Source organism: Gorilla gorilla, chromosome 22 (assembly GCF_029281585.2).
Source record: "Gorilla gorilla gorilla isolate KB3781 chromosome 22, NHGRI_mGorGor1-v2.1_pri, whole genome shotgun sequence".
NCBI lineage: Eukaryota > Metazoa > Chordata > Mammalia > Primates > Hominidae > Gorilla > Gorilla gorilla.
The window spans coordinates 40,050,488-40,076,187 of record NC_073246.2 but is presented as its reverse complement, the minus strand read 5'-3'; the positions used below and the strand labels follow the sequence as shown (position 1 = coordinate 40,076,187).

At 42.6% G+C, this 25,700-nt stretch overlaps 2 protein-coding genes across 5 annotated transcripts in view; both read right to left on the bottom strand.

Annotated features, from left to right (window-relative positions):
- Positions 1 to 25,387, bottom strand: part of KCNJ15 (potassium inwardly rectifying channel subfamily J member 15) — a 152,025-nt gene extending 126,638 nt beyond the window's left edge. The window contains exons 1-2 of one of the 3 annotated variants that reach the window (XM_063702760.1): positions 25,205 to 25,387; positions 24,917 to 25,068 (exon numbers count right to left, since the gene is read on the bottom strand). The gene's annotated coding sequence lies outside the window, so the exon portion shown is untranslated. Of the gene's footprint in view, positions 1 to 24,916 lie in introns of all 3 variants that reach the window. The other 2 variants (XM_063702761.1, XM_055374024.2) reach the window with 2 other exon arrangements.
- Positions 25,388 to 25,490: 103 nt separating this feature from the next.
- Positions 25,491 to 25,700, bottom strand: part of LOC101145584 (Down syndrome critical region protein 8) — a 37,586-nt gene continuing 37,376 nt past the window's right edge. For both annotated transcript variants that reach the window (XM_055374020.2, XM_031005236.3), the window contains exon 4: positions 25,491 to 25,698. In XM_055374020.2, the coding sequence (XP_055229995.1) occupies positions 25,600 to 25,698 (99 nt within the window). In that variant the 3' untranslated portion in view covers positions 25,491 to 25,599. The remainder of the gene's footprint in view (positions 25,699 to 25,700) is intronic.

Sequence of the window (25,700 nt, the reverse complement as noted above, 5' to 3'; positions counted from 1 at the left end):
GTTGATATCTCCTCTCAATTCCCTCTGTCCTCCACCTACTGCCTCCTTCTAGGACACTTGACATTTTCCACATGCATGCGCAGTTTATGCATGTGTAGTCAGCCAGGAACTGGGGCAAAGTCTGCACACAGATTTGGGGGATCCCCCCTCCTTGACATCCTCCTTTTTGGCATTCCTACCCACCTCACACTCCAGAAGTTTTTCCAGTTATGAACTCCATACTCTGACTTCTCAAACAAGGAAGACTGCATATTTCTGCAGGAGCTCAGCCACTTCATCTTGTGCAGACAGGGCTGTGTTCTCAGGTGAAACACCCTGCAAAATCCATTTACATACAGTGCAGTTTTCTTTGTTGAAGGCTGACTCTATTCCACATTCAGCCTGCATTTCTTCCTTCTTCAGTGCCTTCAAATGTTTTAAACTTGGCTATAGTTTACAATTGTCACCTGTGAGAGGATTAGTATGATACAAGCTTCTTTGTCATTTCCAGAAGTAGAATGCTGCAGGTTTTAATTACATCCAGCTTGAACTGTTGCTTAAAATTAGCCCTAGGTTCCCACATTTGAATGTAATACATATCATAATGCAGTTTCCAGCATCTGTGGTTAGGGTGGAGTGCCTATGATTCTCAGGAATTCTAAAAGCTCATTTCATTCCTATGCCCTTCACTGTGAAACGGGAGGGAAAAAATGATTTATTGCTAGACCCTATGTGTGTACTATCACCCTTTCCCATCAACTTTTTTTTTTGAAGGAAGAATAAAAAGCTTGACTGTGTTTTGTCTTTTAGTGATTGTGGGACTTTTCAGCCGCATTCACAAACCATAAAGGCACATGAGGCAAACTACTGTGTTCAACCTGACCATAGAGAACATAATACAGTGGTTAGGAGAGTGAGCTCGGAAGCTGGATGCCTGAATTTCCATGCTGTTTCCACCTCTACCTTGTCAATTGGAAGAGTTATTTAATTCTCCTGGGCCCATTTCCTCATCTGTAAAATTATTTCACTCAACAATCTGGACATCATGACAATACCTATTTCTGTAGGTTTTTGGGTGGATTACATGAGTTAGAGCAATGTCTAGTGCATATGAAGCACTCAGTAAATATTAGTTGCTGCTGTTTTCATTATCATTGTTATCACTGTCACCAAATGCTACCTAACTGAAGCAATGTGGATTCCCTCTTCTGCAAGTCCCAGGTTACTTCATTCTGAATTGTGGAGGCTAGTGTCCACTGTTGAGGTCTCCTCACTCTTTTCTCTGTCCAGAAGAGAAACACATGGACCCCTCTGATATTGTACATAGTGGATAGAATAAAACCTAGGAATCAGACAGGCCAGCATTCGAATACTGTTTTGAATGCTTACCAACTATGTGAAAAATGGCCTTGCTTCTCCTGAAGCTTGTTTCCTTATCTGTGAAATGAGTAGTAAGTACATCTACTTGGGGTTTGGGGGAATATTAAATAAAATGAAATATGTTGAGTCCTGGATAAACTGATGTGTTCAGTCAAGGGAGTATAATTCTGGCATGACCCAGGGTTAGAGACATTGCCCCTGGGCTGGATGGCAGGCCATCACTCATTACTTAAGCTCAGGGGGACTCTTCCTTGAAGCATGCCCCTTGAAAGCCTCTAAAATTGGCAGGATCCCAGTTTTGGCTAATTAGGACTAAAAGCTCCATTAGCCATACTCCCTGCTTCCTAAGGACATTGGCAAATAGCCTCAAGACATGTAGTTTTAACCCTTCCTCTCTTCTTCGTGCAAGGGCAGTCCCAGTCAGTCCTGCCAGGGCTGATTGTTTATTTCATGCAAGCTCTCTTGTACCCGTCGATTTAGGCCGTCATCTGGCCCTGCTACCTGCTACTCTCCTCTTGGTATCTACTCCCCATCCCTACTTGCCATAGCTTAGTCCAGGCCCAAACCATCATCCCCTTGGACTATTGCAGTAGCCTCATCAGGTGACCCTCCTAATTTCTGACCTTCTGTTACACTGCCTCCAGGGTAGCCTTCCAAAAGCTCTACAGTATAATCGTGATAGCTCCTATTATTCAAAGACAATACTCCATTTCTATCATTGGGTTTATAAATGAAGCTATCAATCTGAGAGAGAAACTTGAGTCTATCAGGGACTCTTTTTTCCTGTCAGTTCAAAATCTGAGCTTCCTGCTATGTCCCTCAGTGCCCTTTATGACTCAGTCTCTGCTGATACTGCAGCTTGGTTTCTTGCCACTACCTGCATGGGATTCTAGGTTTTTCTCATATTAAGCGAGATGGGGGCTCTGGATTCACCCAAGTATTTTCTGCCTCTGAGCCTTCCCTTGTCAGCTTCCCTGTACCTAGATTGTCCTTGCTTCTTGCCTTCAGCCACAGAACACTTAGACACCTAGCTGTTTCAGTTCAGGGCCTCTTGCTTTCAGAAGCCTTTCCTGAGGCCTCACAGACCTAAGTGTCCCTCCAGTGTTCACGCACAGACACCAGGACCCTTCCATGCAGGTCCTCACTAGAGTCCACTTTGGTTGTCCCTTGAAGTGTATAACTCTCTTATCTGACAGCACACTTCCTGTGTGTCACTGTTCCTTGTAACCTTAGACTTAGTGCACCACTGTTGATGAGTTAGATTATTTTTGTGTCTGTGTGGGTAGGTGTGTGACCCTCAGTCTGGGCATTTGCTGGTGGAATGTAGACATATTCAGGCATGTCTGAAGAACCACTGGGATGGCCCCAAGACAATGGCAGGAGAGATCAAAGAGTCTCTCAGGAGAAAGCGCAAACTGTGGGAGAGGCTCCAGCTGTGAGAGTCTTGTTTTACGCTCATTTGTTGAACTGATGGTCTTCTTTCCAAAAAACATAGATAAGAGCCTGGTGCAGAGGGTGGGGGTGGTAGAAGAGATTGTGGGGAACTGTACTGAAAGGAAAGATGGCGGATGGGAAGTGCTATGTGGTTCTCGGGATTTCCCATGACCTCTCAGGGTGAGGTATTCCCACTGGGACAAGCTGCTGCTGCTACATCACATACATGTCCATACCCTCACTTCCCTCATCCTGCCAGGTAAGCCTCACAACCTCTTGAAGCCCCATTTTCTTCACTTGGAGTAACCAGCTATGGAGCCTGGAATATAGCTCCCACCAGTGTTCTTCTTCTTCTTCTTCTTTCTTCTTCTTCCTTCTTCTTCCTTCTTCTTCTTCCTTCTTCCTTCTACTTCCTCCTCCTCCCCCTCCTCCTCCCCCTCCTCCCCCTCCTCCCCCTCCTCCTCCTCCACCGCCACTGCCGCTGCCACCGCCGCCGCCTCCTCCTCCTCCTTCTTCTTCTCTTCCCTCCTCCTCCTCCTTCTTCTTCCTCTTCTTCCTCCTCTTCTTCCTATTCCTGTCTCACTTTGAAGAACCAGAAGCGTCTTCACTCCCATGGTGAGATTCATTGTGTAACATGCAACAGTGAAAGCAGGTGGCTACTGTATATGTGCAGATATACCTGGCCACTTGGTGTAGCTGTGGAGAAAGGAGCTCCAAGACCCCTCCAAGTAAAGATCCTTTGCAGGCATCTGCAGCGGCAAGAGCAGGGTCTATTCCCTCCTCTCCCAGCAGGCTGTTGCTGTGATGAAGTGTCCTTTTATCCAGGTCAGGGCAAAATCCAATCCCCACTGATTTCTTCGTGACAGGTTTGTGGGGAAGGCAGTGGCTGCTGCTTCTGCTATCAGAGGACACAACACTCCATCTTTATCATTTGGAATTATACATGGAGCTATCAATCTGTGAGTGAACACCTGGCAAATCTCTCAGCAGTTACACACTCAGTAAGTGCTGAGAATAAGAAATGGTGTGATGGAAATGACACAAATGGTATTCCATTTCCCTTAGCTTCTCTTGTCTTTGTACTGGCCAATTAAAAGACAATTTCTGGCTGAAAGCACAAATCTTGTATCACTTTGTAAGTTTTAATCTATTTTGCAGGAAATCTTCATTAAAGTACCTCAGTAATTTCATTATAAGAAATGAAAAAAAATTAAACTATGCTGTATGGGAAAAAATAACCCTCTATACCCATCAGGCAATGAAAAGAAAGTCATTACTCACATTTTCATTTTCTGGTGGCACTTTACCTTATTGTTTTATTCTTGTTTGGGCTCAGAAAAACTGTTCTTAATTAAAACTTAAGGTGGCTTCTTTATCTATTCAGAAGTATAAGGATGTATTGAAAACAAGTATAATTTTCTAGTGGTTTTCTTATGGTTTATTTGATTCAGCCATCAAACAAGCAAAGGGATTATAATTTTTAGTTAAGGGCTCATACATTCCTTGTATTAAAGTTTAACTTTGGTCACGTTAACTTAATAATTATAAGTACAGTTAAGTATTTCCTTGATTGCTTATTAATTACATCACAAATGGCCAGGCATAGTGGCTCATGCCTGTAATTTCAGCATTTTGGGAGGCTGAGGCAGGAGAACCACTTGAGGCCAACAGTTCAAGTTTCATATATCTCAAATGTTATTTTTATAAAAGGAAATATAACACTATTTGAACAAATTCATATCCATAAGTTATAAATTCTAATTGAACTCAGAAGTTCGTGTCCGATGATATCATTTGGGGGAAGTAACAAAAATATTAATATATAATATTTAATGAGTATATAGTTCTGCACAGTGCAATATACTCTGCATTTATTTCTTTGTTTTCCATTTATTCCTTGTAACAATCCTAATGGATGGTACTGCATGTACCATTATTACAGATAAGATAAGCGAGGCCTAAAGAGTTTAAGAAACTTACCAAAATTCACAGGTTATAAAATAGAAAATTGAAGTATATTGAGTGCCTATGTAATGTGTTAGTCATTGTGTTGGACATTTAAACTTCTTCCTGCCTCCCTTCATCCCTCTTTTTCACACTCCTTTGTCCTTCCCTCCCTTTCTCCCTCCCACCAAACCCCTCTTCTTCCTTTTATTCCTTCCTTCCTTCCTTCCTTCTTTCCTTCATACAAATATTGATCAAGTGACTACTATGTGTCAGGCATGTTTTCAGGCACTGGATGCTAGAATAATGAACACGACAAACAAGGTCCTGTTCTCACAGCATTTGTTCTCTTACAGAGGGAGTAAGATATATATTTAATGAAATGAATATGATCAAAGCAGACATAAACAAGTGCTATGAATCAAGGGATATAACAGTCATTAGATTGCTATGTTAGCTACTTAGTCAGGGTTATCCTTTCTAAAACAGTGAGCGACATTCAAAGGACAAGAAGACATCATGTGGATGGTCAGGAGAAAAAGGATTTCAGGCAGGTGGAGCCATATTTAACCGTCTTAGTAACTTGGTGAGATAGGAATTATTCTTCCTGTTGTAAAAATAAATGAACGTCCAAATATGTTAAAATATCCAAAGTTACAATGATGAAGTAAGTATGCTGTAGTGTGGGTGTCAGTCACAGGTATGTCAAATTCTAAAGTGATATGTTTGCCATAATACAAATCTACTGCCCATTTAGTTGATAAGAGTATCACACACAAACATAATAAAACCTATTTAAAACAAACTGTTAGGGTCATTTTGCTTATACATTTCTTCTCTATGTGTTCTACTCAGATCCTCCCAAACTTCAGAAGTGTCAAAAAATACTAAATGCAGATTATTAAATCTTGGCCTTAATTAGGTTCCATTGCAAATTTTTTAAATAAAAAGATTGTTTTAGTATTAAAAACATGCACGCACACACACACAGGTATACACATACGTACCCCGTATATGTATGAGGTGTGCATAGAAAAGGGAGAGGCACAGGGATATGTTTATGATCATGGTTGTGTGTGCATACATGAGTGTGTGTTTATTTGTAACTATAGCAGTTACCAATTTATTTGCAGATGCTCAGGTATGTGATACCATTATTCGTAAGTTAAAAAAAACTCCTTGCACAAAATTATATCCAAATGTTGACTGGCCTCTAAAATCTGCCTCTTAGAGAAAATATCATGTATAGATAAAACTAAAAACGTCAATATGGCTGGAGCTATTAATACAAGATAATAAGATGTGTAAAGGAACAGCACATTATTAACAAAATAATTTGTTTATAAATATCTAGTTTTTCTTTGTAAGTAATAGGCCTTTTACATTAGAAGCAAAAAATAGTGTCATGCTAAATCACTTGCTTAAATATTATTTGTTTCCTGAGAGGAAAATGCTCAAATCATTAATAAGAGAAGGAGTTCACTTTTCTTTGAGTAAAACAAAGCAAAAGCCCTTTTGTAAGCTCTTCAGATGTTCAGGAAAGTATGGGAGGCTGGTCTTAAAGCATAGGACATAAATAGGCAATCTCTGGCTCGCCATTCTAGCATAAATCATCACAAAAGTATTGACAAACATAATGTATGATGCACCATTTATTTTTGTTACATTTGTGAATTTTTCCATTAGAGGATACTGGCTGCCTGCACCGATCAGGCATTTTACATGGAACTCTGCCTATTGTTCTGTTTTGTCTGGCAAAATCTTTCCCATAGTTTTATTTTCCTTTCAGCTTACGCTAAAAATCTGTAAGAAGGGACAAAAGCCAAGATGTGTTTGTTATCCCTTGTGAAGAATTTTTTTAATACTAAAACAATCTTTTTATTTAAAAAATTCGCAATGGAACCTAATTAAGGTCAAGATTTAATAATCTGCATTTAGTATTTTTTGACACTTCTGAAGTTTGGGAGGATCTGAGTAGAACACGTAGAGAAGAAATGTATAAGCAAAACGACCCTAACAGTTTGTTTTCAATATGTTTTATTATTATTCCAGTATGGTGAGGCCAACAAATCAGACGATGACTGTTATTGACAAGATAGTTTGTTATTCACAGTTCCCAAGAGGAGGGGCTACAAATGGAAGGACCAAAGTTTATAAGGAAGCAGAGTGGGGAAATGGGGAAAGCAGAGGCAGACATCTTTATTGTGGTTTTCATGGGAAGGAGCAGGTGAGGCAGGGTAAACAGACTAGGTAGGTGTATGATCTGCTAGATTAAGTAATTTTGGTAGGCTCCAGGGTATAGGGGCTGTCTCTAGCTGTCTGGTACCTGGTCCTGAGATGATCAGAGCAGAGGAACATTACCTCCTGGAGTGTAAGAGCCAGAGAAAGAAGGTGGTTCAAAGTAAGGCCTCTGGATTGGTTAGTTTTCGTATGAAAAGCATTCTCCAGGGCAAGTCCTTTACAATCTTTGGGATAGTAAAGCCTTGGGAAGGGCAGTTTCCTCCTGTCAACAAGGCCCTAGATGTCAGAGCATCAAGAACAAAGCAAATAAGAAAATACAGTGAATATCCAATTTAGCAACAAAATAAAATGAAGGTGTATTGATTTTCTATTGCCAGATAACAAATTACGTATAGACCTAGTGACTTAAAACAACATAAGTTATTGAGCCAGGGCTGGAAGGTCATCTGAGGCTTAGGGTCCTCTTCCAGCTCTCTGGTTGCTGGCAGAATTCAGTTTCTTGTGATTGTAGCACTGAGGTCCCCATTTTCTTGCTGGCTCCTGGGCTGAGGCTGCTTTCAGCTCTCAGATCACTCTTTGGTTCTAGCTACTATGGCTGCTTTCTTCTTCCAGGCCAGCAGGAACATGCCTCTCTCTGACTTGTGTCTCAGACTTTAAGACCATAAGAATTCACCTGATTAGATAAGGCCCAACCGGGGCAGTCTCCCTTTACCTTAACTCATCTGTTAAGAGACCTTAATTGCATCTGCAGAAGTCCCTTTTGCCATACATTATAACACAAAGTGAGATCCCATCATATCTACAGCTCTTGCCCCTACTCAAGAGGAAGGGATTATTCAAGGCGCAAGTCATCTTAGAATTCTGCCTACCATCGAAGAAAATTATGTCTCCAGAAACCAAATTGAAGAATAGCTGTCTGAAAAAGTTTTTCCTTTCCATCTGGGATGCCTTCTGTATTTAAAGTGGGTTTGTATTGAAAATTTGCATCAAGTAACACATGATCTCCCAGCAGAGGGAACAGACACTCCCTTTGAAAGATTGACTAACTCCTATGACTCATCCTTGAGGTCACCTCAGGACCACCAATAGTGCAAATATCCAAGAGGGCTGGTGAGGGTCCCCTGGATAGTGTGCTCAATGGCTTTAGTGCATATGAGCAGCAATACCCTGAGCAACAGCTGAAAGCTTCTCCCATTAAAGGAGTTGGGTACCAAGAGTACACTCAATGGAGGAGACATTAGACAGTACATGAAAGACAAAGAGGAGACTGAGGGTCTGATTGGGACTGCCCTTTCCCCCTCTCTCCATGGCTCCCAGACATGCATTTTTCAAGTTCCATAAATTATCCACACTCTGGGGCTTTAATGCGTCAGTCCATCTGAGGCTGAGAATAGGTTAAAGATGGTAGAAAAGGAAATATGGAAGAAATGAGGAGTGTCCAGTTCATGTTTACATTTACTGTGTAGAAGATTTAGAATTTTAATTTTTCCCAGCTTTGCTTCCAGTACTCTAGGGCCTCACTGTGAACTAGTATATGCATTCAATGTGTGGAATGTTGTTTTAGGCTGTTTCTGAAATCTGTAAAGAATATTGAGTAAGGTAGAGAAAAGCAATGTTTACTTATTAGACATGTCTGAATGGCTCTTCCCAAATGGCATGGTCCCCCTCACTCCACCCTTGAACCAATCTGAGAGGCCATGTTATAATTAATCTTAAATAATTTGGGAAAATTAGGTCAATCCTGGGCCCAATAATTCTTAACAAGAATTCTGTACAGAAATATAGTTATAATTAAGCATTAATCAGGCTGCACTTCGGCCAACTTCCTTGTAACAGAAAGTCAGGTAGGCCTAGACACTGACCATCTGTATCCCTGTTGTTCTTACAGATAGCATCTCTGAGGTTAGAATCACAAGGCTTTTGCTTAAAAATTGCTTAAGATGCGGCCGGGTGCAGTGGCTCACGCCTATAATCCCAGCACTTTGGGAGGCCGAGGCGGGCTGATCACGAGGTCAGGAGATCGAGACCATCCTGGCTAACACGGTGAAACCCTGTCTCTACCAAAAATACAAAAAATTAGCTGGGCGTGGTGGTGGGCGCCTGTAGTCCCAGCTACTCGGGAGGCTGAAGCAGGAGAATGGCGTCAACCTGGGAGGTGGAGCTTGCAGTGAGCTGAGATAGAGCCACTGCACTCCAGCCTGGATGACAGAGCGAGACTCCGTCTCAAAAAAAAAAAAAAAAAATTGCTTAAGATGCTTTTCAGATCCTGAATTGCAGTGGAACAGCTCACACCAACCAGTTAGAAGACCCTCACCTCACAGAGGAACCGAATCAGTATGAGAATACAGCGTCTTCATCTTCTTGTCCAATGCCTTCACCCTGTACTCTTCGATCAACCACTCATCTCCACACTTTGGTCAACTTTAAAACCCTTAAAAACCCTAACCCTAAAACTCCTCGGGGAGACAAATTTGAGGTTTCCTCCCGTCTTATTCAGCGGCCCTGCAATGAACCCTCTTTCTCTGCTGCAACTGGCTGTCTCGGTGTACTGACTTGCTGGCTGCCCATCAGGCAGCGAATCTATTACGATTACAGCCATTACTGGCATCTAGTGGTGGAGGGTCAGGGATGCTGCTAACATTTCACAGTGCATCCAGTAGCCCCCACGACAAAACGTCAATAGTCCTGAGGTTGAAAAACTGTGGACTAAACCAAACCTCAGAGCCTGCTCAGGGTGTGTGACTTTCATTCAGGCCAAACTCATCCCTGTGATGGCAGGTCAAGAATAGACTGAGTCACTAGGAGCTTAGGACACCGCTGCCCCTCCTCATGCCTCTTCCCCAAGGAGTGCAAATGCTCCCTGCTCTCCATAGATGCCAGCCCCGAAGCACACTCAAGACACTGGGTCGAGAAACACAACCTCCCATAGGGGCAGGACAAAGTTGCCTTCGCCCCTGGCCTGCTGACCTCCTGGGGCTGGTGGGAAGGAAGCAGCATTCCAGAAGCATTAGCTAATTACCGCCCTCTCCAGGACTGCATTCCTTGTCACAGATGTAAAACCTAATAAATCACAGTATATGTTCCTGCTTTTTACTTTCAGGAGAAAAAAAGCAAAAATCCATCAAAGGAACTAACAGAAGGGGCTCTGTATACGTCTAGGTTGGTTATGCAGAAGCAATTTAAGGTGGATAAGCTTGAATCGAATATGCCTTTCTCATGAACAACATTATTTTGTAGATTTATGTAGATTTATGTAGATTATGTTATGTTAGGTAAGTTCCAGAAAAAAAGAAAATAGTTTATCTTTTGGGGAAGGTGGGAGAGGAGGTTGTGGGTTGTAAAACCAAACATCCTAAGTGTTTCTGGCTATTCACATCTCTGAGTAAGGGAAATACTGCTTGGACTCCTTGCTCTGTGACCTTGGGCATGGTGCAGTGGCTTCCGAGCCTGACCAAACGGGTGGGAAGCCTTATCAGCTGTGTGTCCTTGAGCACGTTTCTTAACTTTTTCATGCCTCAGTTTCCTTATCTGTCAAGTGGAGATAATGCTAGTGCTTATATATAGGGCTGCTGTGAGAATTAAGTGAATAAATATTTATAAGGTGGTTAGAATAGTTCTTGACCTTTAGTTAATGTTGCCTCAATGTTTGTTGATTAATTCTGAAGTCCTTTATCAGCTGTAACACCCTGTGAGTCAATGGTCCTTTTCTGTTGCCTTCAACAATATTATGTAATCAAAATTCTGATCCCAAATGCTGACCTGGGAGAAAATGCCTGATTCGGAATGAGCCAATAGCAGCCCCATTATATTTTCTTTACTTGGCTTTCTGAGCAGCAGTCACATTTAAGATGTTGCCATCAATAAGGGTGAAACACAGAGGTGTTTGATTTAGCTGACTTTTGTCAGAAACTTGATTCACTGGACACTGGTTGAGTGGCCTCATTTTGGCTGAGGTATTCATTCATTTGAGGCTTTCTGTGTTTCCACTAGATGGCATATCAGTTTCTTCCATTGTGTTTCTGCTGATTCCTGCTCCTCTTGGGTATAGATCAATGCTCTTGTTCTGGTTTGGGGGAAGGCTGGTGCTGGAGAAGCTTCTAGAAGGAGCATGGAAACACCCCATTTAGCCCCAGGGATACAGAGATGTGGGGAGGTGAGATACAAGGCTCAGCCAGCCTGGAATGGTGCAACAGTCCCCTTTACTCCCCAGCCAGTTAAACCCTGGATTGCACCAAAATGACAGGCTGAGGGTCATCAGCTGTGGTCCTGCTCACTTCCTGATGAAAAGAAAAGTGGCCCCAAGGCAATCCTGAGGACACTAAGGCAGTGAGAAGAAAGATAACCTGCCCCACTACATCATGCTTGGCTTGAGGGGACTGCCAGGTGCCAGCCTCCCAACCACACAAAACCAGGATCCAACCCAGCTCCCTTAGAAACAATCAGTGCCTGTCACTTCTTTCCAAGTCTTCTGGTCTCACAGCCTCCTCTGCTGGTGAGAGGCGACAGGAGTTTGTCAAACAGGGTGAATGACATATGTCCAGCATCCACCTGTTGTCTCAGTTATTAATAATGCCTCTTTTACTCTCAAAAGTGGCCCAGTTTGGAGAAGGAAGTACGTGGTTCATCCTGCACTTAGCATCTTCTGAAATGCTGCAGTTGGGAGGTGGATTCAGTTACCTGGAGTGTGGATGTTGTGGATGTCCCTATGCATGGGAGTGGAAGTGGGCAGAGCAGGGCTGCAGCCTGGGGGCTTCTATCAGGTCAGCTGGCAGAATTAGAATCTCTGCTCAGAAAGCCCTCCATGAGCCTGGCTGTGGAAGGGCACAATGCCTGATGCCCTTACCTGCCCTTCCCTGCCTAGCGCGAGCCTGTGGGTGCAGCCAGAGGTGGGATGTGCAAGGTAGGCATAGTGGGTGACCTGAGCACTGGTGCTCCAGTGAGTGAGGGGTGGCAGAGCTGAGCACTGTGGGGTGAACAGGAGGTGATGACTTAAATACTATGTGGAATAGAGAAAAGGAAGACATGGGGAAAGACCGAGAGTTTGCAGCCAACTCACTGACTGGCCTTGGGCAAGTTATTTTTTAGAGTCTTTCTTTCAACATCTGTTAAATGATGGTGTTGATAGATCGTGGCAGTGTTTTGGAGGAAAAGGAAGGATAAGGTATATATCATGTCTTGTGGATTCTATTTCCCAGAACCTTAGTAGGTGTACTGCACAACAGCCTGCATTAATATTATCATATCATTACTATCATAATACCATTAATTTCATTGCATTGCAGGTACTGTGGCTGAACCTGAGCTCCAGACCTTTGAGATCCTGATGGAATTACAGAGGGTGCTTACACAGGGAGTAGCACAAACCAGCTCATATAAGGTATAATGAGTTAATCATGTAATATGGAGTATGTTACTAATGTAATATGTAACGTGAATTATTGTGATATGTAGTGTGTATCAGTATAATTTGTAGTGTGTTAGTAATGTAATATGGTTCGTGCTGCAGTAGTTTGCTGTCTACTAGGATGGAGGACTTACACAGATGTCTGGGGCAATCTCCATCCAAATGAGCCATCCAGCTATGAGCATGCAAAGCAAACATTTCCTCCCAAACGTCCACTTATATTTATTGCTTTCATGAGACAGATGAGGCTTCATGGAGTGAAAAGCTTTAAGCACCTTTTATGGATTCACACAGAGCTCTCTGAAGGATGGGCAATGCACCTAGAAACCACAGAGCAGGGGGAACAAATGAAAGAGAGGCCTCAAGACAGAACTCACCTGGAGGGAAAGAGGAGTTGGACAAGCTTCCCCAAGCCCAGCACCCAGGTCTAAGAACTGAAACCAAATGATCTTTTTCCTCACAGCTAGATATAACAGCACATCACCCTTAATTCCAAGTTATCAATGGGTCTTTTAATTAAAGTCTTACCTCTAGTCCGCTCTCCTGCTAGACCCAAGCTCCAGAAGGGCAGTGACCCTGTCTTGACCTGCACCTGCACCATCTCCTTCACTCACCCAGAGCCTGTTGCTTGTGGGAGCTGATGAGCATTGAGGAATGGCTCGCTGGGCCGTGTGAGTTGTCAAGCACTGACATCGCTTCACCTGTCTCCCTGGTCAGCCATGTGGGCTGTAGTAGAGCAGCTGTGGGGGTGACCCCAAAGGACCAGGACCCCACTGGGTAAGCACAGCACAAAGGGGATGTCTGTGGACCATGAAGCAAGCTGGGGTGAAGAATATGGAGAACTTCCCAGGCAACCAAGGGGCCTGTGCTGGCCTGGGAGGGAGCTGCCCTTGGGGGAACTGTCAGCTCTTTGAGAAACCAGCATTGTCTAGATCAGCTGCAGGTGACAACTAGGACTGGAGGTGACCAGGAATATTAGAGTTGGGGACTCCAGAAAGAATGAGCTTCCTTCAACCAGGCATCAGGATGTACATATTAATATAATGTGTAATGTGCATTAATGCAATGTGTAATGTGTTAATCTTATATTCCATATAATTACATTATATGGAATGTGTTATTAATGCAACATGTAATACATAATATATAATATTTAATATGTATGCAATATGTATTATGCACATATAATATGTAATATGTTATTGATGTAATGTTATGTAATATCAAGTGCATTATGAATGTAATATATAATGTGTATAAATATAAGATGTAATGTGTTAATCATGTAATATGGAAGGTGTTACTAATGTGATAGGTAGTGTGCATCACTGTGATATGTAGTATGCATTAGTGTAATTTGCAATGTGTTATTAATATAATTTGTAATGTGCTGTCAATGTAGCATGTAACGTGTATTGATGTAATATTTAATGTGTGTTAATATAAGGTGTATTAATGTCATGTGCTAATAACAGAATAGGTAATGTCTATTAATATATTACATAATGTATATTGCTGTAACATGATGGAGTGTGATATTAACATAATGTGTAATGTAAGCTGGATGTAATTAGAATTAAAATGACTGAGAACTTGGCCTTGGCCAGATGACCTGTCCTGGCCCAGCTTTTTACTCAAAGGCCAAGTGGAGACAAAATCACAGGTACAAGGTCTTAGGGAATGACCTGGACTTTCCACAGCCAAAGGGAAAGTCCACAGGAACTAAAGTGGGAGCCACCCCTACTACACACACACACCACTATATTTTCAAGGAACAATAACTTGTAAATCACTTTACTCTATAACTCTTATATGAAAATTACTACTAAAAGCTTTCAAAATAGTGAATACTTTAAAGGCCCTTTCAAAAGAGTAAACCTTTTAGCTGTGTTCTGGGAGCAGAAGGAAGACATAGGTAGCTAGCTAGATAGGTGGATCAATAGAGATTGATTGATTGATTTAATATTTATACATCTGTGTACATTTCTGTGTATGTGTCCGGTGTTTTCTTTTCATCAGGGTTTTTTTCAATGTCAGCATTATTGATACTTGAGGGAGGAGAGTTCTATGCTGAGGGGAGCTGCCCTGTACATTAGAGGATGTTTAGCAGCATCTCCAGCCTGGCCTCCACTCACGAGATTCCAGGAGTGCTTCTCCACCTGTGACAATCAACAATGTCTCCAGACAGTGCTGAAGTAGAGGGCCCCTGCCAAATGCAAAATCACCCCCAGCTGAGAACTCTTGCTCTGCATTCTAAGGGGGACCACAGCAACATGTTTAGGAGCACAAATCCTGGAGCTCCATGGCCTTGGTTCAAACCCACACATACTAGCCTGTGACCTTGGGCAAGTTAACCTATCTGTGCCCTGATGTCCTCATATGTAAAATGGGGATGATAATAGTATATCCCTCTCCATGCCTTTGCTCTGAGGACTCAACATGTTATAAGATGTGTGAAGCCTTTGTTACGGACCCTGACACAAAGTAAGGATTTAGCTCTTGTTCTTCTAAATCCCTAAAGCCACAGAATGGAGAAGGAAGGAAAGAGAATTTCGCATCTATAAGCAACCAAGAAGAAAAGTGAGAAGGAGGAAATCTGGACATGTGCTTTGATTCTTAGCCAGCGACCCCTTGTGTCTGGAGAGCTGTAATCTGATAGAGTTCACATGAAACGGCATCTTCTTGAATTAGAACTGGATTTATGAAAACAAAATTATTTCAATAATAAGAGGGTGGTTATCAGTTGATAGATATTCAGTGTTTGGCGAATAGCTAATTTGGGTGATACTGATCCTTCCAAATCGTTCTTTATAACTAGTAGCATGAGGTTAATCCCAGCTTTGTCTTTCCCCAGACCCTCCTCCTCCTGCAGGTGCAGGGTCTACTATTTCCCCCTGTTGTTAAGATCCATGGAAAGGAACCAGGCTCCAAGGCATAAAGTCTTCACTATTCCACTCTCACTGGAAAATGGAAAAATCCTGATAATGTAGGAGTGTGGTTCAGTTTTAGAATCACGGCTTCTTTTTTTTTCTCTCATTGTTGCACTCTTGTGACCTTACAAGGGTCTATCACAGCATTTGGCGAACTCGGAGTAGGAAGGAAAGTATCCGAAAGCCAATGAGGGTTCCCGGAGGGGCACAGAACATGGGCCTCTGTGAGGTCCAGTCAGTGCCCATGCAATTTAACAGGCTCCAACCTGGTGTGTGTCTGAAGAGGAGAAAGTGGCACTATAGCCGTCTGGCTTCAGGGAGGGTGAGGGGGCAGGGGTGGAACAGATTGCTTTCTAACTTGGAGCTTTTGCTTTCCAGCCAGCCCAAAATTATAACACTCTGATGATAAGAGCAAGCAGCATGTTCCAGGCTTGGTGTGTGTGTGTGTGTATGCATTTAAAATAATCCAGGTTCCCCAACCACCCTCTTCATGGTACCACTAAAGTGGTAAGAGGCTTGACTTTTCCTCGAATGTACATTTCCTGGGAAGAATGAGGAACTCTGCAAAGGTCAGTGTCACCATCTGGACTCCAACTGACTTGGCAAATAAAACATACAAAGAATGCGGGTCTTTACTACAATCGATTGCTTTTGGCATGCAGATGAAAATGAATAAGAAGGAGCCAAATTTTATAATTGCTGGTAAATCTGCGGATGATCAACGCTGAAACCTTTGTGACTCCTTTCTTTCCATTTATCACCATTTGTCATATTCTGCTTCCCATGTTTTTGGAACGATGACCAGATGGAAAGCAGACTGCAGCCATCAGGCAGGTGAAAAACAGATGGGCCAGGAGGGAAAGAAACCAGAAAACAGGCAGGCAAGGTGGCCCGGCCTAAGGACCAGCCAGGCCGTTTCAGGCGCCAGGGCCCAGGCAGACTCCAGAGACTGTCCCAACAGTGTCGGAGCTTGACTTTGTCCCCAGCATCATTATCAATGCTAGGGCACAGGTCACCTTTATTTATCCAGGGAGAAGTGTGAGACGGCATGATGAGAAAGGCAGGCTTAGAGGTCGAGTGTGCTTCTGAATTCCAGTCTTCTTGGTTGTGGCTGAGTAAAGGTGGATGTGCCTGTTCTAAAACCTTTGAACCATAAGAACAGTAAGTGCTTTATATTCCCATTCATCTGCATTTACTGATTCTCTATGGTTTTTTGTACATTACAAAGAAAGGGAGTCTTCTGTGTCTCCTCTCGTCAGCCACTCATGAATCCCTTAATAATAAGTGTGAAAGTGCACACACAAGCATAACAAGGCTAAAGTTGAATTCGAACTTCACGCTTCTCAGTATCAGAAGTTGATCCCAGAGCTCCTTGGAAGGAGGGGCTACAGCCCAGATGTTCCCACAGTAAACTTCAGGTACTTGATGAAGTCTTCTGGATAAGATGCCATTATTTATTATCTCCCATCAGGAAGAACCGACTCTGATAAAACCACATTAGGACACTGTCTCTGGGAGGAAATGTTTCTTATTTTTTTTTAAATATTAGTTCTGGGGGTACATGTGTAGATTTGTTATATGGATATGATGCTAAGGTTTTGGCTTCAATTGAACACGCCACCCAAGGAGTAAACATAGTACTCAATTGGTAGTTTATCAGTCCTTACTCTCCTCCCTCCCTCCCCATGTTTGGAGTCCCCAGTGTCTGTTCTTCCTGTCATTATATCAATGGGTACCCAATGTTTAGCTCTCATTTATAAGTAAGAACATGTGGTATTTCGTTTTCTGTTTCTGCACTAATTCACTTAGGAGAATGGCCTCCAGCTGCACCCATGTTGGTGCAAAGGACATAATTTTCTTTTTTTATGGCTGCATAGTATTCCGTGGTGTATTGTACCACATTTTCTTTATCCAATCCACCATTGATGGGCATCTGGGTTTATTCTATGTCTTTGCAGCTATTGTGAATAGTGCTGCAATAAACATGTATATGCATGCAAAGCTGAAGCCCAGTTTCTTCTTTTATGCCAGGTTTCCTCTTCTCTTTATTGAGCAGCCTCACTGATGTTGAACAGAGCAGCTCAAAAATAATCCCATTTCACCCAATGAATAAAATGTTTTTATGTCATTTCCTTCTGTCCTGGGTAGGGCAAGAAATGTTCTCAGGTTGTCAACAATCGAAGGATCATAGGTTCTTCATTTTGGAGAGCACGATTGGCATGGATCAGATAAAAGACAAGAGGAAAAGGGAGAGGAGAAATAGAAGCAGATCAAAGACAAAAAGGAACAGGAGGAAGAATCAGAAAGCGGGGGCCCAGAGGCTGCTGTGGGTTCACAGAGACAAAGGGGGTTGTTCCTCATACCTTCTCTTTGCAGGGAATACCTGGGAGTCTGAAAACCTTTGTTCAAATAGTAACTCTGTCATATATCTTTTTTACATGACTTTTGATAGTTATTCAGTCTCTCTGAACCTCACAGCATTATTATTACTATTATTTTTTACCACACAGCATTATTGGGAAAAGGGGTATGCCATGAAAGTCCCAAGAAGGAGACAGGTATCCTATACTTGTTGAATTTGCAGCTAACAGCTATTGAAATGGCCACCAGTACCATCAGATACTGTCCATGATTACCATGTTCTAAAATGGCCCCTAACCCCAGGAAAGGTACAAACATAAACTTCAAAATTGAATTTGAATAATATGCCCCTTTGCACTTAAAGATGACTCTATTTTTAAAAATTCTTAGAGCAATATTTTAAATTTTAGGGTTTATATTTCATTGAAAATTTGTAAACTATGCCAAACTATGACAATAAAATTGTTGTAAAAGAAGAAATCAGCACATAGTTGAGTTTAAAAAAAAGAAGTGGGAGGAAGAAGAGAAGAAAAAGACAGAGATGAAGAAGAAGGAGAAGGAACAGGAGCAGGAGTAGAAGGAGAAGTTGGAGGAGGTGGAGGAGGAGAAGAGAAAGAGGAAGGAGGAGGAAAAGGAGGAGAATGAGGAGGAGGAGAACAATAATAACTATGGCAATCAGTCTTGGGTTAATTATTTTGCCCTCAATGCATTAAATCTAGAGAGAACTGTGCAAAAATGCCCCAAAGAGGAAGGTTATTTGAGAGGTAAAGAGCCAGTTAAGAAACAGATAATCTACTTTCTCCCATCTCCTCATTGCTACTCTTCAGGAAAGCACTGCCTGCATGACGAGGGAGACAGGCTGAAGAGGATGGGTGAGCAGGGCACCATGTCTACCAAATGAACCCATGTAGGCCCAGTCCACATGATAGCCCAGTGTTTTCCAGTGGGTGCCCCAGTAAAACGTGAATCCTTTAAGGAGTTCTCTGACAAAAGATTCTGGACAAATGTATTTGGGAAATGCCACAAACCATGCTCCTCTTTTACAGAGTGTTCCAGTGCTCATTAGCACATCAAAGGCTCTGGTAAGTTCTGAGGCTGAAAAGGATACTGGTTTTGCTTGTTATCCCTGAGGAGCTAGGGTTCCCTGGTCACCTTTTGGGAATCACTGGACTGACAACAACAGTATATAAAGTTAACACATCCCATTTGTACACCACTGTAGAGTTTACAAAAAGTGTTCACCTATTATAAGTTTATTTAATCTTCCTTCCAATACGGTGAAAGAGATTTTATGATGACTTCACTTTCCATTTCACAAATAACGAATCTGAAGTCCAAATGTTTAGGATGGCCAGGCACAGTAGCTCATGCCTATAATCCCATCACTTTGGGAGGCCAAGGTGAATGGATCACTTAAGCCCAGGAGTTTGAGACCAGTGTGGGCAATATGGCCAAGACCCCTCTCCAAAAAAAAGAAAATTAGCTCGGCATGGTGGGGTGTCCCTGTAGTCCCAGCTACTTGGGCGGCTGATGTGGGAGGATCACCTGAGCTCAGGGAGGTCGAGGCTGCAGTGATCTATGATCCTGCCACTGCACTCCAGCCTGGGTGAAGAACCTATGATCCCTCGATTGTTGACAACCTGAGTGAGATCCTGTCTCAAAAATAAATACATAAATAAAAGTTTAGGTAACTTGTCAAGATCACTCAGTGAGTAGGAAAGCTAATGTTAAGGCCCCAGTGTCCTAACACTTTTCCTTGTTAGAAGAATATTGAGAGGTTAATTCAGGGTGTTAAAAACGCTCTTTTCCTGAGGGGTCTATTTACTCTTTCATTCATCTGCTCAGGACACATTTGTTCTTGGATGCGTAGGGACCTGGGATAGGCTCTGAGTCTCCAGAGGCTATAAAAGATAATCCGGTTTCTCAACAAGAAATGCCTCGTAAGTGTTAGGTGACTAGACTTGGGTTCTTCTTTTAAAGTCTTATTTAACTGACTTTCCCATATTTATGATTTAGCCACGATAATGCATTGTAAATATGAACTTTTGCGTAGTACATGTAAGAGCAACTCAAGAAATACATATTTTATTATATTAAATTGCAGGTCACGTATATTTCAAGAACGACATACAATTTACTTAAATTGAGTACAAATTATCTGCATTTACTGACTTCATGCCAGGGTCAAGGCTAGCTGTATATGCCAGGTGAACTCACTCAGTATTAACAACAATCCCACCAGAAAGGTTTAGTAATTCTGTTTTGTAGATGAGAGAACTCAGGCTGGGAGGGAGGATGCTATCACTTGTCTAAGATGACAGTTACTAAGTAGAAGAGCGGGATCTGATCCAAGACTGCCTAATTTTAAATCCAGAGCTCTCCAAATCCCACCATGCAGTCCTACCAGGACAAGCTGTGTAATTTGTGGAGCCCAGGACAAAATGAAAATTCAGGACCCTTGTTTACACAGTATTAAGAATTTCAGGATGGCCAGCTGGGCGCAGTGGCTCATACCTGTAATCCCAGCACTTTGGGAGGCCAAGGCAGGCGGATCACTTGAGGTCAGGAGTTTGAGACCAGCCTGAGCAACATGGCAAAACCCCGTCTCTACTAAAAATACTAAAACTAGCTGGGCATGATGATGCAGGCCTGTAGTCCCAGCAAGTCCAGAGGCTGAGGCAGGAGAATCGCTTGAACCCAGGAGGTGGAGGTTGCAGTGAGCCAAGACTGCACCATTGCACTCCAGCCTGGGCGACAGAATGAGACTCTATCTCAAAAAACAAAAAAGAAAAAAGAATTTCAGGATGGTGCCATCAGGGCATTAAATCAAGTGCAAAGCTCTTCTGAGCATGGGCCCCTGTGCAGTGGCACAAGTCACACCCTGATGAAGCCTGTCCTGCATCCCACCAGTCCACACACCAAACATAAGTTCCTTTCCTTGGGAGGGTAGGTGAATCTTTTAGAAAGATTCAGCTCACAGGTACGTTCCAGAAGACAGGTTCTTTAGTGTTCACTCACAATTTTGTCAAATCTATGATTTCTTCTCAATGAGAAGTAACTTTGAGCATTGGGTAGATGCAATGAAAGACATTTTCTCACAGTACAGCCCTAGAAAAAGGCATCCAATGGGCCACTTCCCCAAGCTGCTGTTTCGGGGAGGATTTGCTTTTCTGTTTCTGCTGATAGGTGAGGGTCTTGTCCAGAGAAATATAACCCTGTTGGTTTTATTGCTTGGAAATCAGAGAATGTAGAGCAAAGGGAAGATGAACTGAGTCCAAGGTTCATCTAGAAGTGGTTTCCAGAAACAGAAATGGACACGGGATGTCTGAAAACAGATTTCCAATGTAGCTCTCCATTTCCACTTCCTGATAAACTCATTGGAATTATCTTGTTTAAATCTGGCAAAACTCACCTTGTGTTTCAGTGGGGATTTCCTGGGGAGGTCACTCAATGTAGAAACAGTGCCAGCAGCACAAAGTGCCATGTCCTTTGTGCCCCTGTATCTTTGTTCCTTCAATGCCACAGAAAGGCTCCATGACACCGTCTTGCAAACAGATCCCCCCACCCCACCACTGCCAACCTGCACCCTCTTGGCTCCATGGAACTGTTGGTTCTTGACACTGAGATACCATGTAGCAACTGCATTGCCTGCAGCTCTAAGCCCTGTCGGCACACAAACTGGGAGGTCACCGATCACAGGAATCCACTCCAGCAAGTGTCCCAGACACCATGTGCAATTCTGGGACATGAAGAGTTTCGGGATGAACAATTCTGATCATCTGGGGCTTTATTGTTGGATTGGATTTTTTTATAGCAATAATTCCTTTCAGTGATTCTAGAAAATGTCAACTTGCTGTGATGAAGGACATGCAGAGCCATCCTTACATGTATTTCCAGTGTCAGTGGAGGTAGAATTATTATCTTCTAGAGCAATTGTTCTTAAATTTTAGGAAATGTAAAACCACCTCAAAGTAGTTGCATATTTCTGAGATGTACATCAAGATAGTCTAATTCCAGAGACTGGGGGTTTGACAAACATCTCTAGTAATTCTCAAGCAGGTGATGCCTGGCATATTGGTTTAATCAATGCCCAAGAAAGCCTACAGGCTCTTGGACGCACCCTCATTGGCCAGTGTACATTTTTCCCCACTGGGGAACAGCTTTCATACCTTGGCTGTATTCTGTGTTCTGGGAAAAGTAGTTCGATTCATAACACCTCACCCTGTATTCCAGTTCTTTCTCACCTGCTATGGGTTCTGGGAAGCCCGTGGCATCTCATGCTTCCTAGGATCTAGTTACTTTCAAAACAATAAGGGTTAAATTCTGATAAGAAATTCTCCATGGTTTCCTAGATATCTCAGGGACATTGCACTCTCTCTTTCCTCTCATGAGCCAGGTTTAAAAGGCTATGAAAAGGTATGACTCTAGATGGAAACATCTGATCCAGACGTGGTTGGCTCAAAAAGTCAGAAACATTTTACAGTAAGGATGCTTCTTTCTTCTACATAACTCTTCTTCCTCTTCCACACAACTAAGGATATTGTCTATTTTTCCAGGAATTGGAGAATACAGAAGAAAGAGGACTGAAAGTAAATGGGGCTGAATAGAAAAAAATATTTTAAAGTATGAGTTCATAATAGCTGGAGCTGGTGAGTCACAGGGAGGAGCTAAGAAAAGTTTCTTCATTTGACATGTAAGTGTAACCACCTTCCCAAGCAGAAATAGCACCATCTGTATCAACCATTCCCAAACTTTGCTCCAAGAAAATTAAATGAGTTACAGGATTTACATTGCAGGGCAGTGGAGTGAGTCCCCGAAATTCAATGCTTGTTTTCCATGTAGTTAGTGCCCCCTAGTGGCCAAGAGGACCTTCCCTCATCTTGGAGGCCCCTGCAATCAGATCTGTCCCTTGAATTAATGTTGAGTCCTTAGTTGCTTGTGAGATGACCAGGGACTGAAGACCGAGGTTGGGAATGGAAGCAACTTCACTGACTTGGGGGCATACTGTGTGCTAAGCATTTCCCATGGATTGTCTCATTAAATCCTTCAAAATCCATGACAGGGTTACAATTAGGACCCCCTTCTACTGTTCAGTAGTTGAAGTGCAGTTAAGTTCCTTGTCTAAGCAACCTGAGGGGAAGGACCGCAGAAAGATCCTGGGGTCATGGGCTCTCAGCACATGGCAAGAAGGAAAGGGAGAGAAGCTGCACCTCGCATTCCTCTGGAGGTGCCTCTTTGCCAAGTCAGCCCTGCTGCACGGTGTTTCCCCTTTGCCGAAGGCTGCTGATGCATCTCCAACCCTTTCTTGGGATGAGCTGCAGGTGGCACCAGGAAACCTATGGCGTGGAGAGCCCTCAGGACTGAGTTTTTCCAGGGATAACTACTCTGGCAGCATTTGTTTTTTGCGCCTGATGATTTGATTCAAAAAGAGTTGTTTTTCTCTCTTTCTATAAAACCAAAAACGCTGCACCCGTAGGGAGATTTCTCTGTTTTTTTCTCCCCACTTTTCTAGTCACATACAATGACCTATTGTTCAGACCCTTACAGGAGCCCCCCTTTATGGTCTATGTCTATATGGAAATTGCTTTTCACACTAAAACTAGACTTGCACCAAGTCTATCCTGTAGGTAGTGGAGGTCACTTGTTTAATATGAATTGTTGATTGACAATTAGAGCACACTGGGAATTTTAGATAAGACCCTTCACCCAATCCATCCTGACGGAACGGTGAGGGCCACAGTGTCTCATTCAATAACGTAGAAACCGGAGGTGCTTAAATGGTGAGAATTACGTCCAAATGATAAATGATTTGTGTAAAACCCTAGGGTTTTGCCTAGAGTAATATTAAACCTACTGCCAGAAAAACATTTAATGTCAGAAAGAAAATGCTGGAAATGAGCCAGCTTCACTCTATTTGCATGAGGCAGGCATGCTTGAGGATGAGGACATCTTGGTCCTTGCTGCAATAAGCTCGGCCTGGATGGTGCCAAGGAAAAATGGCTGAGACCAGGATGGTGGAGGTCACTACAAAGCTGATCTGCAGGCATCTTCTGCCCAAGAGTCCCCCTGAGCAACCATAGGATACAGGGCCCTGCCTTGGGCAGCTACAGAGAAATCACATTCACCTGCAGAGCTCCTGCTGCTTTCAGCAGCACAAGGTGTAGCAGTAGTGAGAACCGTCTTCAGAAAGGTGCTGCCCTCTCACGTCACATGGCAACTGGCTTGAAAAGCCATACCTTGGCTTCAAAGGAGGCCAACCAAGCATATAATTATAAGGAGGTAATGAGAGGTGTTTTTAACTCTGTGTTTTAGACAGGCAAATCTGCACATGAAAGATTTGTCTTTCATTCAGTTACATTTGTTGAAAGCCCAGTGGCTGTTGGAACGTTTAAGGACCAAGCTCATACTGCAACTAAACAGCATGTACAGAATGAGGTCAGAAGGGGTCAGACATTGGGTCTTAGATTACCAAGAATCCCAAACTGCAGATGATCTGGCTGATGGACCAAACATCAGACCCAAATCCTTACAAGTACATATCACTAAACCACAAATAGCACCAGTCTTAAAGAGAAGACAAATCATCAGGAAGAAATCAATGAAACCCACCACAACCACTAATGGATTCATTAGAAGGAACCCAAACTCAAAACTCTGTTTTCTCTAAATCACCGGACATGGAATAAAATTGCATCACCAGAGCAGTCCTAGAACTGAGCTGGGCAGCAGTGTGACCTCACTTGGAGAAAGTTCCCAGGGTACAGAAGATCAGCATATTTTGCCTGACAGATCCTCAAGCTCAGTAAGACATTATTAGAGCACGGTAGCCGAGTATGCACAAGAACTGCATTCATTACAGAGGACTACCCTTTAAGTTAACAGAATTACCCTCCCAAAGCTCTATGCACTGGGGATTTAAGAACTCCAGTTTGCTGTAATGTTTTTTAACAAGATATGTGTGAGTCTCAGTGTGTGTGTGCATGTATGTGTGTGCCTTTTCTTTATAGGACTATTCTACCTTCTCCTTAGCACCTTTCATCTTTTCCCCTGAGGTTGCATTCATATTTCTCTGGATTGCTTAGACCCTAACCACCCCTAAAAATTTCAGTTTCTAGAAAATCCCATCCTCCAAGAAGCTTAAAGAATTTTGATTGCTTGCAAACAAACAAACAAAAAAGCACACGGTGGAAGACTCATATTCCCCTACTTTACAGAAAATAAGAAAAGGTGAAGCATCAATTACCTTCTCATTGAGTCCTTCACCACGCTGTACAGCTATCCTTCCTCTGAAGACGCTGCTTGGTCATTACCTCACTGGGCTGGGAATCCAGCAATCCCACAGGGAGGCATGCTTCAACGTACCATGAAATGGGCTGATGTACCAGGAGCACAAGCCTAGGGGTTTCCCAGAGTGGTAGAAATGGAAATCAAAGGATTCTATACCATTGGTGAGGATTCACAAGAGAACATGGTCATTATAATGACACTATGATGTCTTGATGGGATACTTCAGCCATTCCTTTAAGCTTACCTCCAGTCTCAACTTCAATCCTCTTAATCCTAGAAGCATTTCCCAACTACTATCCTCCCACTAATGTCCCAGTTTTCTTAAAATCATATAGAGCAGAACACTTTCTGGAAACCCAGAAGAGATAGATTGTTACCCTATAGCTGCAAAAATTACTGTAATTTCTTACAGCCTGTTTTGGTAGACAGTATGGCCAATACTGTCTTGGTTTAAATAAGATGATGCAAATCAGATACAGAATGATTCTGCTTTTGGAAATGCCTAGCACACAGGAAAGATGTTTGTGCAGTGAGGTACTATAAGAATTTTTATTAATGACAGCTTTGCAATTAAATGTACATTCACTAAATATGGAAACAAATGAGAACTAACAATAAAAAGGAGTTCCAAGAAAATTGTCACGGCATGAACTGAATGGACTCATACTGGGCCAGCACTTTCGGTCTTGGCATGAACAGCTTCATCATTCCAGAACTTTCTTGATTTCCAAGGTTTGTCT